Source organism: Spodoptera frugiperda, chromosome 5 (assembly GCF_023101765.2).
Source record: "Spodoptera frugiperda isolate SF20-4 chromosome 5, AGI-APGP_CSIRO_Sfru_2.0, whole genome shotgun sequence".
NCBI lineage: Eukaryota > Metazoa > Arthropoda > Insecta > Lepidoptera > Noctuidae > Spodoptera > Spodoptera frugiperda.
This window is the reverse complement of record NC_064216.1, coordinates 9,574,817-9,592,046: the sequence shown is the minus strand read 5'-3', so window position 1 is coordinate 9,592,046 and position 17,230 is coordinate 9,574,817. Positions and strand designations below refer to the sequence as shown.

At 35.8% G+C, this 17,230-nt stretch overlaps 1 protein-coding gene across 5 annotated transcripts in view; it reads right to left on the bottom strand.

Moving 5' to 3' along the window:
• Positions 1-17,230, bottom strand: part of LOC118271791 (protein NDNF-like) — a 48,204-nt gene that overhangs the window by 3,123 nt on the left and 27,851 nt on the right. Inside the window, exons 2-6 of one of the 5 annotated variants that reach the window (XM_050693634.1) lie at positions 8,171-8,344; positions 6,630-6,742; positions 6,419-6,507; positions 5,982-6,100; positions 201-481 (exon numbers count right to left, since the gene is read on the bottom strand). In XM_050693634.1, coding sequence (XP_050549591.1) covers positions 201-481; positions 5,982-6,100; positions 6,419-6,507; positions 6,630-6,742; positions 8,171-8,344 — 776 coding nt within the window. The remainder of the gene's footprint in view (positions 1-200; positions 482-5,981; positions 6,101-6,418; positions 6,508-6,629; positions 6,743-8,170; positions 8,345-17,230) is intronic. The other 4 variants (XM_050693635.1, XM_050693637.1, XM_050693638.1 and 1 more) reach the window with 4 other exon arrangements.

The following is a 17,230-nucleotide window of genomic DNA, read 5'->3' as shown; positions in this document are numbered from 1 at the left end:
CCCAATCTTCTCAATCCCCGATTCCCTAACAACCCTTAAATTCCTAACCCCCAAAAGGCCGGCAACGCACTTGTCACGCCTCTGGTGTTTCCATGGTCGGCGGCGATGGCTTACCATCAGATGATCTGTCTGGTAGATTATTCTATAAAAAAATAATTAAAATCTTTGCTATTAAAGCAAAGGACGAAAACAACACTTACCAAACTTCTTCCTTCTAAAGACATTATTGAAATTCCCTTCATAGACATTGAAAAAGTCTGAATCCACATTGATCTTGTTATCAACTTCAGAAATCAAATCAAAACGTGTTTCATTGTCTAATCGTTCATTTTGTTTGATACGATCCAATTCTTGATTCAGCCTGTTGGATTTGTTCTCCAAGCGACTCATTTTGATGTCATGGTGGGCTGCGCAGAGGGACGTGTAGTTCTTTCTGTGTGATGCTACTACGCAGTATGTGGTTTCTTGAGGGTCAATTGGGCTGGAACCAATATAAAATTGAAATAGTATTTATGCAGAAGGATAAGAAATGTTGAAAGCGATCATTTGATCAACGAGGTGTTCTATTTTTTTAAACGTTGCCCCGCGTTTGGTTTTTCTCCTGTGTCGCGGGTGCGTTTACAAATATACAAGTTTACATACACCTAGATCCGAAACAATAATTTGTGTATCACACAAAGTGTTGCTTCGTGCGGAAATCGAACCCGCTGCACATTGCCCGGCAGCCGGTTGCCCAGCCATCGCACCAACCGCGCAGTCAATTGAAAACCGTTAATAGAAATAAAACCTGCACCTATTGACCTCTCACCAAAAAATATTACTTCAAAATAATAATTCATTATTTAATTTAACCAACTAAAAACATAAAGAGTCTAACCACTTGATTAAAAGTAAACTTTACGAAGAAAAACATAAGAAATGTAGACATTGTAGCTACTACCAATACGCAGTATACGACCAATACAGTAAGACCCATCATTTCACAAACTATCAACAAAAAGAGAGACCAGGATATACTGGAAAAGTATAGCCTGACTTGCTGCCGCCTGTTAAGATACAATCAAGAACGAGAAAACTAGCAACTTTCTTAACAATCTTTATAAGGAGTCAATTATTGAAGTTAAATTGACGAGCTACGTTGAAAACATTGAAAATCCTATTGAATTACTTTAAAGGTAGGATGGCTTCTCAGATATACGTGTTTAGTAGAATAAAAAAGTGGTTTGGACTAATACAAGATGGTGATTATAAACGCGTTGGATTTTTTAATTAATCGTTTGATCTTTTTGATTAATTAAGATATGCTTGATCTGGAATCATGGCTGGGTAGTTGAACTGGTAAGCAGCAGAACTTAAGATGATAGATAATTATGGAGAAGTGTAATAGAATTTTTGATCGAAATCGCATACCATAAAAATGACTCTTGTTTCTGATAACCCGTAACTTCAAAAATTTATTTTAAATGTCTGTTGAAAAGATCTAAATCGCAATGTCTACATGGTTGGCGCGGTAGCAAGGAGCTGTGTAACGGGTTCGATTTCCGCACGGTACAACACTTTATGTGATCCACCAATTGTTGTTTCGAGTCTGGATGTCATGTGTCTTTGTGAATTTGTATGTTTGTAGACGCACCCACGACACAGATGAAATTTCTAGTGTGGGGCAACGTTTAAAAAATCTTATCAATATTAAACATAAAAATCTAAAGGCCCGAGTTCACAGCCACAACCCACAAAAAAGTAAAATATTAAAGCTCAAATCATATCAATCAAAAATAAAGTTAAACATGATAAAATATAATACCAAAACAACTTCTAAACTAGTCTCAAGTAGATCAAAATTAAATAAATGCTTGAGTTATCACTACCTTCTGTGCTACGAAGGAATTCATACAAATAAAAAACATAGAAACTAAGGCATGCATACTTAATCGAGTCAGGACTATGCATACCTGTAAGTGGTCTTAATTAATATGTTACTTGTCGTCACTTTAATTAAGTAAGTAGTATATACAAAGATGAATGATAGAAATTGGAATACTTCTTAATCTTCAATTTTGATTACTTAAATCTTTATTTTTTTATAGAATAAGCCGGCAAACGAGCAGACGGATCACCTGATCAAGCAATCGCCGCTGCCCATGGACACTTGAAACACCAGAGGCGTTACAAATGCGTTACCCTTTGGGGGTCAGGAATTTAAGCTTTATTTTTAATTCTTTATTGATTGCCTCAATGGCCGTGTGGTTGCAAGTGCCACCGACAGGCAAGTGGTCTCGCGTTCGGTTCTCCAAGTCGGGCGAAGTATTGCTGGGCTTTGTTCGGAAATTTCTCAGTAATAGCACGGAGTCTGGAAATATGCCTCGTATATGGCAATAGGCTCACCACCATATTACATGGGACCTTACAACAGGAATTGTGAAAACTGGGTGTACATTGTACAGTGGCGTTAAATGTGCTATAATGTGCACCTCTGCCTACCTCTTTAGGGATAAAAGGCGTGACAATATAATAAAATAATTAAAAAAAATAATTTTGTTCGACTTTTAAGTTCCAGTTTAATATAAATTTAATCAAACCCTTTTCGAAGTGTCGTCTATAGACAGAAGAGATTTCTAAGAATCTTGGTAGCTATAAGGTAAATTAAGGATCAAAGATTCGCTATTTCACAGAATTGTATTCGGATACTATTTTAGTGAGAAGTCACTAATTTATTGTTTTATTATATTGGTTGCTAAATTAAAGACAAAACTGATATTGGACGACCGTGCCACGCAAACAGCTGATATAAAATAAATTAACAATTGAAAATAAAGGTTGTCGATGATAGCTGATTACTCAGTAGCGATGTGACTTATACATTTATAATAATGATAATATATTATTCGAAAGTGTTTTAATTGTGGAATTGGCCGGGTCGACCGGAGTGATACCACGACCTCACAGAAAACCGACGTAAAATAACGCTTGCGTTGTGTTTTGTTGTCTGAGAGCGGGTACGGGAGGCCCAATTACCCCTTCCCAATTTTCCCTATCCCTGATTCCCCAACAACCATTGAATTCCTAACCCCCAAGAGGCGTGCTCTGCAACTCTGGTGTTGCAAGTGCCCATGGGCGGCGGCGATTGCCTACCATCAGGTCATCGGGTGCTCGTTTACTGGCTTATTCCATAAAACAAGGTATACGTCTGCACGATAAAATAGAGAAGAAGTGTTTATAGTGAAGATTTTAAAGGTAACTTTGATGCTGTAGAGAACCTACAATGTAAGATTTAGTGACGTATTGCTTAACGAATTAATATCGATGTATTGCGGCGACACGACTTTGAACCCGGACTCGTATTAGCTTTACAAATAAACTGATTTACGAGTTCAAGAATGGGGACGAAACGGCTGGTTGTGCGTCAATCGATGGTGTCCTTATTACAAAATTTGTTAATTGAAATTCTAATTCTGTCTGTGTTAATATTGTTTCAAAGTAATATTGTCATAAATTGATTGTATTCGATTAAGCTAAATCTTTATATTGTTTATCATAAATAGTGATGAGAAAGTTGCAAATATTTGCCACATATTTTTATCATTAAACGCTTTCAAATATTTTTCTTTTGGAATGCTAAAATAACAGAATTGTGCCTCAGCATTCTTTGAAGATTTAAGTTATTTAACGAGTGACCTATCAGTAGCAACATTTATAAAATCATTTTCGACTTCGCCTTCGACCTTTAACGAGCGAACCTCCATTTTTTTAAGTCGAGTAATAATACATTTTATATCTTCTCCTAAGCCGGAAAAATACTACGCTGAAAACCGCAACAAAATTGGTTCAGCCAAACGCGAGATAATCGCGCACAAACATACAAACATACAGGTCAAACTAAGAACCTCTTTTTTTTAAAGACAGTTAAAAAATATATGAAAATAAGATACCAGTTCTAAGAACCAACAGCCAACCCTGTCATTGTAGCCTTTAATAACGGGACATCAAGGCATCTCAAACAAGCACATGGCTCTATGGATCCTACACAATTAAAACCTAAGGAATTCCAACACACAATGTTGTATAGCAGCATCTATGATTGACAGGCTACGTGGGACGATAAAGAACATTTTGCTCATAAAAAGCACTATCAGGAAATATTTGTAACTGTACTAAGACATCTTAGAATTTCTCATGGTGTATCATCTGATGGTCTCAATGAGGAATTTTATTTGTGAAGGAGTAATGGAAAAAGCTGTTATTGATATGGAATGTAAGGAATTGTAGCCTTACATACTTAGGCTACAGTTCCGTTCAGTAAAGTAATGGAAAGGAGTCGGGTTCGGCGCTTTGATTGGCCAGCTCGAATGAACCAACCAATCGGAGCGCCGAACTCGCTCTCGTTCAACGTGAAACAAACTCGTACTAAGGGTACTGATGATACAACATGAGAGTAAAATAAGAACGATTGTTGAAATTAGGATAAGACTTGATGATGTTTTTAAAACAGTTGAGGAAGACAAATGAGAAAAACTAGTTCGAAAATGGCGTCCTCATCTAAATTCAAAACATAGAGCTGTCATATTGCTATAACATTTATTTTATAGCCCATTTATCACTATTGCCTATATTGATACAAAACACTAAGAAATCGATGAAAATCTAAAGCGAAGTAAGCTTGAAGTAAACCAATAAATCAAAGTCTTCATAAAAATTTCATTACCTGCAGCGAACAGCATTGGCTCTAAAAGGCACAGTGTTATAAATTCATTGGTTTTCTTGCAAGGAACATGTGTATGTGAGACATTTATATCTAACGGTGCGTCGAGCAACTTGTTTTTATTGAGATATTTCTGAGTGTCAACGGACGAGGTGATTTAGGTGTGTGTTATATTGATTCTGAAGTATGCATCTTAGTGAATGCACTGGATATGGTATATAGAAGATATCTTTTAGGAGATTAACGACTTTTGCTCTCCTTGTACGGGTTTTAAAGGATATTCAGTTGAACCTAGTCATCATCACCCCAATACCTGATAACTACTGGGTTTATACCATCGTCAAGGGGTAACAATTGCCGAAAATTTGAAAGAGAAAGAGATATAAAACATGTCGTGGTGAGCATTGATTATTTTATTTGACTACTTTTCCTAATCCGACAGAGGAGTTTCTTGCTCGTTCTTCTCCATAGGAATTTACACTTTGGAACTAGCAAATAGCTTCACTAGAGGACTGACCGACAGACAGACATTTGATTTTCTTTATATTGTAATATTTGCTTTGACGTTCAAAAGGGCCTTCCCGGTCAATTTGCAATAAAAAAAAATTGACTTCATAGTGAGAGAGAGAGTTCTTTTATCAAAGTAATTTTTTTTTAAAAGTAAAAAAAACCAACTCTCAATCAACGAATCAGCGTGCTTTGTTCAAAAGAAAAACAAAACAAACAATAATTCGCAAGTGGACAAAGTAACACATATCCACCTTTAACCTGTTCCGAGCGCCACAGTCCAAGATTAACCAATACTTAATTCACTTAACGGCCACATAGTTACTTTATTACGAGTTACCGATAGCAGACTTGATAACACATGACTTGTGTAACGAGCTTGTAACTTACAAGGCTTGGTCACTTCGAAATTGTTGAGAGTATTGTGACTGTAGTTAAATCTGAAGTTTGGTATTTAAAGCGTATTTTTGTTAATAGGTGGGTAGTGTCATTTAGATGATCAACATTCGTGTTATGGAAGAAAAATAATCCTTATTTTGGCACATCCAAGACCATAATGAAGCTAATCGTATTTGAAACAGATTGTTTATCAACTAAAAACTGAAGCATATTATTAACTAAATATCAGGTTTTTTATAATCTAGGAAAAATCTATTTTTATTTGATTTTACATTTCTAAAGTTTCTTTTAAAAAAGAAACGGTTAAGGGCACTATTTTTATTACAGTTCTATGTTTACCAGTCACTAGTGACAAAGTTTGTATTTCAGAACTCACCTAGGTTCCCAATTAGCAGCTAGCCTTCTGCGCGAACGCACCCTAAGCCGCATGCGCACATGTCTTGTAGCCTCACCGCGAACACTGACTACAGCAGCACCACCTCGCGTCGTTGATAACTGAAAAAAAGTGTTTTTTTTTTTTAACGTTGCCGTAAACTAAGATTGTCTCCAGTGTCGTGGGTGCGTTTGCAAACATAAAATTTTACATACAACTGGCACCGCGACCCGCAATAACAATTTGTGGATCACATAAAGCGGTTCCGTGCGGGAATCGAACCCGCGACACGGTCCACGGCAGCCAGTTACCTACCCACCGCTCCAACAGCTTTGCAGTCAGTTTGTTTAAACAAAAACCAATTCTTGCTGTTTGACATAAGTTTTGAAAAAAATTTTACTTCACTATCAAAAGTTCTGTATAGTCCTGTTCATACTTACAACCATAACATATTTGTCATGCTGTGATATGTTCAACGAGAATGTGCTCATTTCCCCGCTCGCGCTTTCTTTTTGGAGTATAAGTTGGCCTGGAAATAAAATATTTTTAAATGTATTATTTTTTGCATTAAGATTTACTGAATTCAGCATCGTAAAAGACTCATACAATTCATTGTTTCGTATAATTTATATTGTTTTAAAGAAGACCTACCGTTATTATTGCCAGCCTTTCCATAATATAGTGCCCAGTGAAAATCCCTGGAACACGGACTGATGGTGATGAAGACTATAGTCTGGGATATAGATGAGGTGTTCAGCTCCAAGCTGGAACAAAATCATGGTGATATTATATTATTGGAACACTAGCTTCTATTTGCGGCTACGCCAGTGTTCCAGTGGCATAAAAAGTATATAATGATATATACTCGTAAAATTCTCGAGTCACAGTTTTCGTTTCCATACTCTTCCGAAACGGCTTGACCGAATGAATTTTTTGGGCTTATCCGATATCTATGAGAATCGGCCAACATCTATTTTTCATCCCCTTAAGTATTAGGGGTTGTACTAACCCTAAATTTTTAAATTTTCCGCGGACTAAGTCGCGGGCAGAAGCTAGTATGATATATGTATGAACGCTGGAACGTATATCACCCAAGTCAGCTCATCAAAATTTCCTCTATGACTGAGGAAATTTTTCAATATACCGAAAAATCCCTAATAGGTACCGTCGCTAACCGATTCAGAGGTGATACTGGCTGATGCCTGCTCCGGAGCTGCGGACTACCTAGTGGGTTTGCCGGGGCTCAAAAAGCAGAAATAGGAACGGGATGGTGTTAAGTCAGACAGCAGAAGTAAGACACTGATACTTCCTCTCGCTTCGCTCAACACGAGAGAAGGCATTGGATGATTTTCCCCTCTCAAAAAAAAAACCGAACCAAAAATCTATCCTACTTGTCAACCGTTTTTGCGACCATTTGAGCAACGAGACATGCCTTTACATTACTTTCCATTAGCATACTACACATTACAAAAAGAAATCCACAACCTAATTTTTATCGAACTGCATCTAAAGAAGTTTTACATTTTCAAACATAGATGTCATGTTCAACACTTAATTTTTGCTTCTTTTTTCTACATTTTTATGTTAATGCCAAGTTAGTTCTTAGCCAAGTTAGTTAAGCATTATCTAAATAACGTTTCAATAACTGTGAGCGTCTTGTAAGTGGCTTATAAATGTAAATGGTATAAAAATATCATCATTACTTGTTAATTCATGGTAATGAGATAGGTATGCACTTTTCTACTGATACAAACTAATGCATGGAGTGCCTAAGTATTTTGTGGTTTGCATCTGCTGTCTGGACAAATTAGTTTTCTATTATAGCAGGTATGTGGTTGAATGATTCCTAATATCTTATTTATAGAACATGTCAGTTCCTATAAAATCTGATCAGTATGTTAAGATAGATTCTAAGGTAAAATATGGTCCATCACTCGGTAAACTTCGTACCACCTTAAACATTTTCTTTCCTTTTAAACCTTCCCTGGACTTCCACAAATAATACAAGACTAAAATTTACCAAATCAGTCGAGCCATACTCGTAGTTTAGCGAGACTAACGAACAGATGAACAATATTTTCAAAAAGAAAACGCAGAAAACTGACGGATATTAAAAGTCAAACACTGTTGATGGTAAGCCTGTACTCATAATGACCGCTAGTCATGAAAATACCATCACAATATTTGTGTACCTTTTACTCTCCCCTTCACCCAGCCTGTAGACGGTTTGGTTGTCTATCGGCAGCCATTCCACTGGAACCTTGGCGACAGGTCTGGAGACCAGGACTGTGGGTGATGCGAGACCTGCTCCCGCTGCGTGAAGGACCAGCAGACTTGCTAGTCTCATTGTGAAGATGCTTAGTTTTCTGGAACAAAAGAAACCACATGAATGGCTTTTGTACACAACTTCAATTGAAAAAATGTTACGACGGTTTTGTCGTCTTTTCATTAGCATAAATAGTTTGGAATAAAGAGTAATCTACGTTTTTGGTTCTTACTAATAACATATTTAGTAGCGGTTGGTAGGTAGATCGCATATTGAATCCAGTGCCATTTAATACTCCCGAATTGGGATCTTAAATCTTTTTAGTTTACTCTACTCACATTAATCCCATCAGAATAAGTGGAGCTGTTTCGGAGGAAGCCTATATTGTGCGTATATGACGTAGATACATACATACATATAATAATGGCATAATTATTTAAAGATAATAAAATTTTATAGGCTTGGCCTTGAATGAGTCGTATATTCCCAAGCAACGTCAACTTACTCATATCTGCTTCTTATTGAAATCGTGATACGACATATAGAAACGGAACTTGAAAAAATCTAAAGGATGGAATAATTCAGGTCATAATAGTATTAAAATCTATGTGCAAAACATCCGGCAGGGAATGAGGGAATAATTCAGACGACCTTCGACATTTAAATTCAATTTTCCATTCGAATAAAATCTAGATAAATAAAAATGGCACTGCCTGTCAAAACTAGAAGTCTTGAGCAACATGTTAGATCTAGGGCATAACAATATTCTACCTCATTTTGACACGGATCAAGAAAAACTGGCCACACACATTTTAATGAGATGGTGATTAGCTTTAAACCGCACAACGCTTTTCGATTCATAAATAGAACACTGTTTAAAAAAGGAACAACAGCATATAACGGTGAATTCGAATAATTTCAATAGAAAATATCAATCAAAATGCCATCCAAAATTGTTTTGAACAAAGAAAATCTTAAAAGAAACCCAAAAAGGCTTAAAATAAGATACCATGTCACTTGTTATAAATCGATTATTCAATGAGTGTACCCGATTATACAACAGTGATCGATTTAAATCGGTTCGTTTCGGCGTGGTTAGTGCAAGGAGGTCAGTGGTCTTGGCAATTATTTTTGACACGTGTATCGGAAACGTGGGTTAGTATTAATTTATTTGAACTCTTATGTTTATACAGCATGGGAAGTTAAGAAACATTAATTTTTTCATCATAGCTTTTAATATACAGGATGGAAGAGCGATTTAAATTTTAAAGATCTTTTAAAGTATAATTAGTTTCATAAACGATTCAAACTATTGTGTTACGATAACGCTCATTCCTATTACATAGTTTTAAATGAAACTTTTGGTCATAGTGTTTAAAAGTTATTGTTAAGTACACTCGGTGTCACAAAAATCGCACGTCTTTAAAAGTTCCCTTCATAGTCATTTTAACCCTATTAATCAATGGCAGACATATGACTGTAAGGTATCATTGGAAAGGCAATTCATTTAAGTTTAAGAATAAATCAATGGATTTGGTTTTTTGTTTACCGGGGAATAAAAAAGCAAGCAAATGCAAATGATTAAAAAGTTACACTTTATTTTATCAGCAAATAAGTCCTTAAAACAACTTAAAACCTAGTGTTACCCTCCCTAGCCCTGATGACTGCTTCCATGCTTTCTCTCATGGACGAATTAATGTGACAACAGTCTCTTGAGGAATGTTATCCCATTCTGAATATTTTGACAACATTTTTTTAACGTTACGTGCTGATGAGATCTGTTGTGTTTAGGAATTCTAACTGTTGTTAATTTAAAGGTCGTTAAACGTACTTTCAATTGATACCAATATTAATAAGGTGTAATGTATTCGTTACTGGCGGGACATGTTTTAAACTTACAATATTCCAAGAGGTGCGATTTTTGTGACGCCGAGTGTATTTATAAGAATTATTTATCTAGAGCCCAACCAAGACAAGCGCGAAGCAAATACTAGCGTACCATCCTTTACTGGGACAATTTCGCCACATTTTCAGGCCCCTATCTGAAAACCTCTGGATAAGCCTCATCTAGTTATTTCAAAGATTGACGTGTAAAAGTGTTATCTTATAACCAACTTGCAAAAATAAATATTTATCATTTTATTAGAATAGAATACAAAAATTCGTCATCCAGTAAGCTATAATCACATACTTTAAATCCTCTAATAACACGAAGAAAATAGATGTATAATAATAAAGAAATCGGAGTAAGGGGAGTAACCTTTGACTTGACACAGCAAAACTTTTCCGATATACCTATTTCATAACATAAATTATTATACTAAAATGCTAAGTTATGTACCCTCAGACAAATTAACTGTATGTTTTATTAATGAAATAGGAAACTGTTTAATAAAAGTTTAAAAAAAAACACGTTTCTAACCCGACCTTGATCCCGATTATTTCTTAATATAACGTTTTAAATGTTTTATAATGCTAATCTCTTTCCTTTTACATATATTCATGAGAAGATTTTCATTCATTTTATTTTTTTAATATTGGGTGCTATCGTAAAAATATAAATTTTAATGATTTTTTTGTTTTTGTGAATGGAAGCTAGGGTATTATTTTTGTGATCGCTATTTTACGTCACCGTCGAATAAGAAGTGTGGGAGACCCATGCTTCGGCAGGAATGGGCCGGCTCGACCGGAGTGATACGACGGCTTCACAGAAAACCGACGTGAAACAACTTGCGTTGTGTGAGTAAGGTTACCTGAGGCCCAGTTATCCCTTGCCAATCTTCGCAATTCCCGATTCCCCAACAACCATTAAATTTCTAACGTCAAAAGGCCTTCAAAAAAGCTTAAAATCAAGACGCTGATTTACGTTTAGTTAGCTATTTTGCAGTTTAAGTTTATTAAATTTAAGATCAAGACAAAATATAATATTAATTATTATGTTATCGGCTTACTCACGTAATGTTTTGACGAGGAACTCGACTAGTTTCAAGCCATGCTAGAGGCTCATATTCATGAGCATATCATTCAAAACATTACGTAAGTAAGCCGATAACATAATAATTAATTTAGTATGTCCCACGAAAGTTACAATAAAATATAATATATTCCATAGAAAACAACCCTAACCCCTATAAAACACTTCTACACAAAAACAATAAAAAAAACTACAATAAGGAATTCCAATTAACCAAGGCCACAGCAAGTCGTAGGTGATTAAACTCGATCATAGTACACACGGCTGCAAGTCAAGCTACACAAAAACAGTATAAACTGGCCTTTGGATGTGCGGAAAGTATAAACAAAGCCAGGCCATGTTAAACTGGTTAAGTGTAGCTTGATGTGAATACAGTATTGTAACTGGTAGCCCCATATAAGTCAGTAAAAAAACGTTGCAATGCTCCTGTTTATCAATGTTTCGCCATAACCACTTAGAATATTATTCTATTTTTCTTTAATAATCTCTTTCTGGTTTCTGCGCCATTTTTTTTTCTATTGTTGCATAACATTCTTGACTTGTTTATGTAGACTGTTTGAGTTGTGTGATCTGTAGGTCGAGTAAAATATTGTTCGGTGCGAAAATTGCGTTAATGTCGACGTAATTGTAAATGAGTGCATGGTTTTCGATTCAAAAGCAATTAGCTAAAATCTAAAATACGTTGGTATATTAATTAAGCTTTTGGAAGATTTTAAAATAAAATTTCCGCTGTCACTATCTATTGATAATTTTATATCAATACTCAATATTTAGTGACTTAATAGCACTGTTATATTTCCAGTTTATAAAATGTAAACCAAACCTATGTTAACGCCCATTTAAGAATCTCAGTTAATTTCACCTAGTACAAAAACACAAACAACACCTTATACCTGAAACATCGAATACCAATGACGATTACATACTAAAATCAGTTAATAACATAACCAAGTACCTCGTATTTTACAACTCTAAGTATTTCCTTACATATTTAGCTAACGGTAGGGTAACCTCTACCATGAGCTTAAAATAATAGTATTTTGTCGATATAAGTGTGGGAGAGCCATGCTTGTGGGAGAACCATGCTTGTGGGAGAGCCATGCTTTAGCACGAATGAGTCATCTCCAGCGGAGTGATACCACGGTCTCACAGAAAACCGACGTGAAATAACGCTTGCGTTGTATTTCGTTGTGTAAGTGAGGTACCGGAGGCCCAATTACCCCCCTTCCCAATACCCGATTCCCCAACAACCCTTAAATTCCTAACCCCCAAATGGCCGGCAACGCACTTGTAACGCCTCTGGTGTTTCAGGTGTAAAGCGGCGACAATTCCTTAACATCTGGTGATCCGTCTGCTCGTTTACTCGATAGCGACGATGTAAATTTTTCTATGAAAATAATTTACAGCGCCTCTAGTGGTCACATACGGTACTAAAATTCGGTTAACTCAAAATTTACATCATCGCTATCGAGTATCGACAGATACTATTGCCGTAAACTTATGGTAGAGGTACAGTTCAGCTTTTATGAACCCTAGAATGAGCATTTGTAGCCACAAAGGTTCTTTGTGTGTATATTAACTGGTAGTTAACGTGAACTCGTAAATTTTAACTTCGTTATTGTATTACGTTTTATTATAATTTGTTTGGAAAATTGCTGACCGGTTTTGACCTTCAGAAATTAGTTTACAATCTACTCGATACGAGTTTTGCATTTTAACGTTAGCAAATGAACTTCATGTGTAAATTAATTAGTGGCATGTAAAATAAATTTCGGAGCTGCGGACAACGTCATAGGTTTCCGGGGCTCCGGCTCAAAGCAGCAGAAGGAACGGTGTGGTTTTTAGTCAGTAAGAGTCTGACACTTCCTCTCGCCTCACCCAAGGCGGCCATTGGATGACTTTCCCCTCTTCAAAAATCCTAATAAGTATTACAATTGTGAAAATTTGTTTGTTTTATTACTCCTTCACGTCCAAACAGTTACAAGAGATTGACATGAAAATTGGAATAGGGGTAGATCATGATCTAGAATAACATATAAGCCACTTATTATCCCTTGGGAACGTAGGCGAAGCAGCTAACAGAAGCTAGTTAAATATAAACATAATAACTCCTGTAAATAAAACCTTAGAGGTAAAAGTTTCATATGTATTTGAAACAAAACATCATAAGTTTAAATTACATATTTTATTGAACGTTAAAGAAAATTTATTCCGTACTTACAACGGTTACGCGCAAATGTTTATAATATATTGTGTAATTATTATTAGATAGTTGTATAGTCTTACCATATACTAATATAAATGGGAAATCTTGTGAGTTTGTGTATATTATTGTTATTACTCAATGACATCAAAACGGCTGAAGGGATTAGTATGAAATTTGGAACAGGGGTAGATTATGGTCTGGAATAAAATATTGACAGTAAAGTTAAAACTACACAATTCAATCGTAAGGTCGTGTAGGCTCTATGGACTACGAATTAACTGTATAGTTAAAACTGCACAGACAAATCGTAAGGTGTTTAGCATGCATTATCATAAAGGAATGACTGTCGTAAAACATTTGAACTAAAAACTTTTTTTACATTTAATAGGTCGACGTTTGGCCGCTATCTCACCTGATGGTAAGTGATGATGCGTACGATGGAGCACGTCTGCCCATAAGTAAACTATTCACTCGGGCTGTGAAGACACCCAGGTTATACCCATCAGGAACTGAATATATAAATTAAATTGATATATTTTTTGTTAATAAGTACCTATGTACTATGGAACTATTGATCTCTCGCGTGCATCAAACACTTTTATATAAACATACTTAACTAGACATTAAATCATATTTAATAAGGGTTAACATAACATAAATATACACATAAACATCTTCATTACTAATCTCCGGGAAATGTAGTAACGATATATCACTATATTATATGCAGTTTTAATGATTCTACGAAGTCTAATCAATTAAGACGATGTTTAATCAATTTAAATTGATGTGTGAACTACCTGTATAGTACATCTATTTATTTATTTGCATGTACCTATGTGTATTTACTTTTATGAAATCAAATAAAATAACTTTATTTATTAGTTGAGTTCTAATTAGATTTTTTAATACAAAAGTCATTTTAACAGATTCCTTTTTTAAACCACGGAAAAAGAACAAGGCGGCATTATATTCCATGGATATAACAATAGTTTATGTAGGGCGTCACCTGATGATTAGCGCCGCCTATGGACACCCGCAACACCAGAGGAGTCACAGGTTTTCATAGATGAACACATTTTATAGAACTTTAATTAGATATAAAACTATCATATAATCTGCATATAAAAAAAAAAACATGAATAATAACTTATTTACCATTTTATTACGATTCAAATTGCATACTGGAATAATTATAAGCCATTATCGATGGAAATTAATAAAATTGTTGGGCTACACTAATTGTTTTTATTCAAGTAATTATCCGTTTAAGGGAAAATATATGTGAACTATAAAACAGCCATAAAGATCGGCCACCTAAGTGGTCATTACCTATTAAAACGTTCACACAGTTAAATGGTATCGGGACTACGTGAAGACGTTTCTAGGGTTCCGTATAGCGCGCATCAAAGAGCTATCAGACCACCACAGATGGGGCCCAGTAGGGCTGATGTCTGATCCGGAGCTGCGGACTACCTAGCGGGTTTACCGGGGCTCCGGTTCGAAAAGCAGGAGTAGCAACGGGGTGGTTTTTAGTCAGTAAGAGTCTGACACTCTCTCTTGCCTCGCTCAAGGCGGGAGAAGTCATTGGATGATTTTCCCCCTCAAAAAAAAGGGTTCCGTATAACTGCAGACTGTCTAGCGGGTTTACCGGGGCTCCGGCTCGAAAAGAAGAAGTAGGAACAGAGTGGTTTTTAGTCAGTGAGAGTCTAACACTTCTTCTCGCCTCGCCAAAGGCGAGAGAAGGCTTTGGAAGGTTTTCTCCCTTCAAAAAAGGGTTCCGTATTAAATTGTATTATAGTCATTACAGTCCTTTTTACAAAAGTCGAACGGACTACGATTATGATATCTTCGATTGTCCTTCAATTATCCAGGAAATTCTCAGAACAACGAAATTGAAAACCAATTTTATCGTACTTTCTCTGACACAGAAATCGAGCTCAAGTTCGCTTACTCAGAAGTCCAGTTTATAGCTACTTAATCTTTTAAGTACTGCTTCTTGGCAGTTAGTTATTTAAAGACAATCCTAGTGACAATAATTCACTTAAAATATTTTTCATAATAACTATCGTAAGACATACTAACTTATTTAAAAATCAAGGTTTACTCACGTACCTTACTGGAGAAAAGCTCTACGCGAGTTCCTCTGTGACTCGAAACTAGTAGAGCTTTACTTCATTAATGTACGTGAGTAAGCTGTAATTTTTAGTTAACTAAAAATATTATTGGTTTTTATTCGTTAACGAGTCAAAAAGCTTTTGAGAATCGATTACTGGACGACTGAGCCTGCATCAATGACTTCCACATGGTTTCCACAGGTTGGATGCATTGTAAAATTTGTCCAGTACTTTTTAATATATTTTTTTTTATTAGTAATGGGTCGGTGTTTAGCCATATGGTGACTTGGTAGTAAGCGACTATGCGGTCTACTTTAAACTGCTCTTCAGTATACTGGTTTATTCCTTAGATTTCAGTACCCTTGGTATGAGTTTGATTAACGTTTAAAGTAACCAAAACATGTGCGCGTTCGACGCTCTGATTAGCCGGATCGAATATACCAAACAGAGTACCGAACAAGCTCTCGTTTAAACGTAAAGAAAACTCGTACTAAGGGCACAGATTCAAAAATCATTGCAGTTAATTTTTAATTACTCGTGTAGAAGCAATATTATTATTTATCGTTAAGAATGAACGTCAACCAGTCAAGAAGATGTTTTCTTCTTACTCCACAAATCGACTACGCATACCTCCAATAATGAGTCAAGTTAAACTCTCGGAATTACAATCGACTTACACCACGAAATGGTCTCATAAATCGTTCAGTCGTAAAAAAAATATTTTTCAATAATGATGAGAGGGAATGGACCTGTCACCTACGCACCGACGAGTATTTGTTCTGGAGGAAATATAGGCAATAATGTTTATTTTTAAACGACCAACACTGATGAGGTTCGCGGGTAAGTACTCCGTGGGATGACCAGATTATCTTTTTCGGTTCGGGATAATCCTTCTTAAAGATTTTTTTTAAGGTTTTTTTTTAATGATGATTTGTTTTGCTTTGGATATCTGTTAAAATGTTTTGATAATTTGTTTGTATACTAATAAGTCGGGGATTTTCGGTAGGGAGTTTTTGAATAACATGTCTTTAAAGTCTGTGTTATCTGACTGAAAAACTACTTCAAGATATTTTTTTCGTTAGTTGAAAGGAAGGTCAGCCCTATTTTGTTTTATAACTTACGATGATGGTGTTTGGCCATTCTACAAAGTATATGTATACCTCCTCAGAAAAACATAAGTTTGTTAATTACGTTTCAGTCATAACATCTGTGTCAACCCATAACATCATCGGAGCTACAAACTACCCCAGCTTGAAATGCAGGAGAAGGAACGGGGTGGTTTTTAATCAGTAAGAGCCTGATACTCCCTTTCGCCTCGCCGATGTTGGGACGATTCATTGGATGAATTCCCCTTCAAAAACACCCATAACCAAACACTAAGACTCAACTCTAAACTCGATTCATTTATTGTGGCTACTTGAGAGCAATAGAGTTTGTCAACTCTATTGCTCCAAGTGCTAGTGTGTTTATTATAGTGTGCTAGTGTGTAAATTATACACCTTCTCTATGTACAACGAGATTTATCCCACAAAAATACAAATCTATACACACAGGAGTATGAGAGATTGAAAGGCCTATTACACAAGGGCAGTTTCCTTCACCGAAAAGGTGAAATAAATGTGCCAGTTCCATTCGGTTCCTTATTATATTTTTATGTTTGACGGTAAACCACAATGAACAATTATCGGC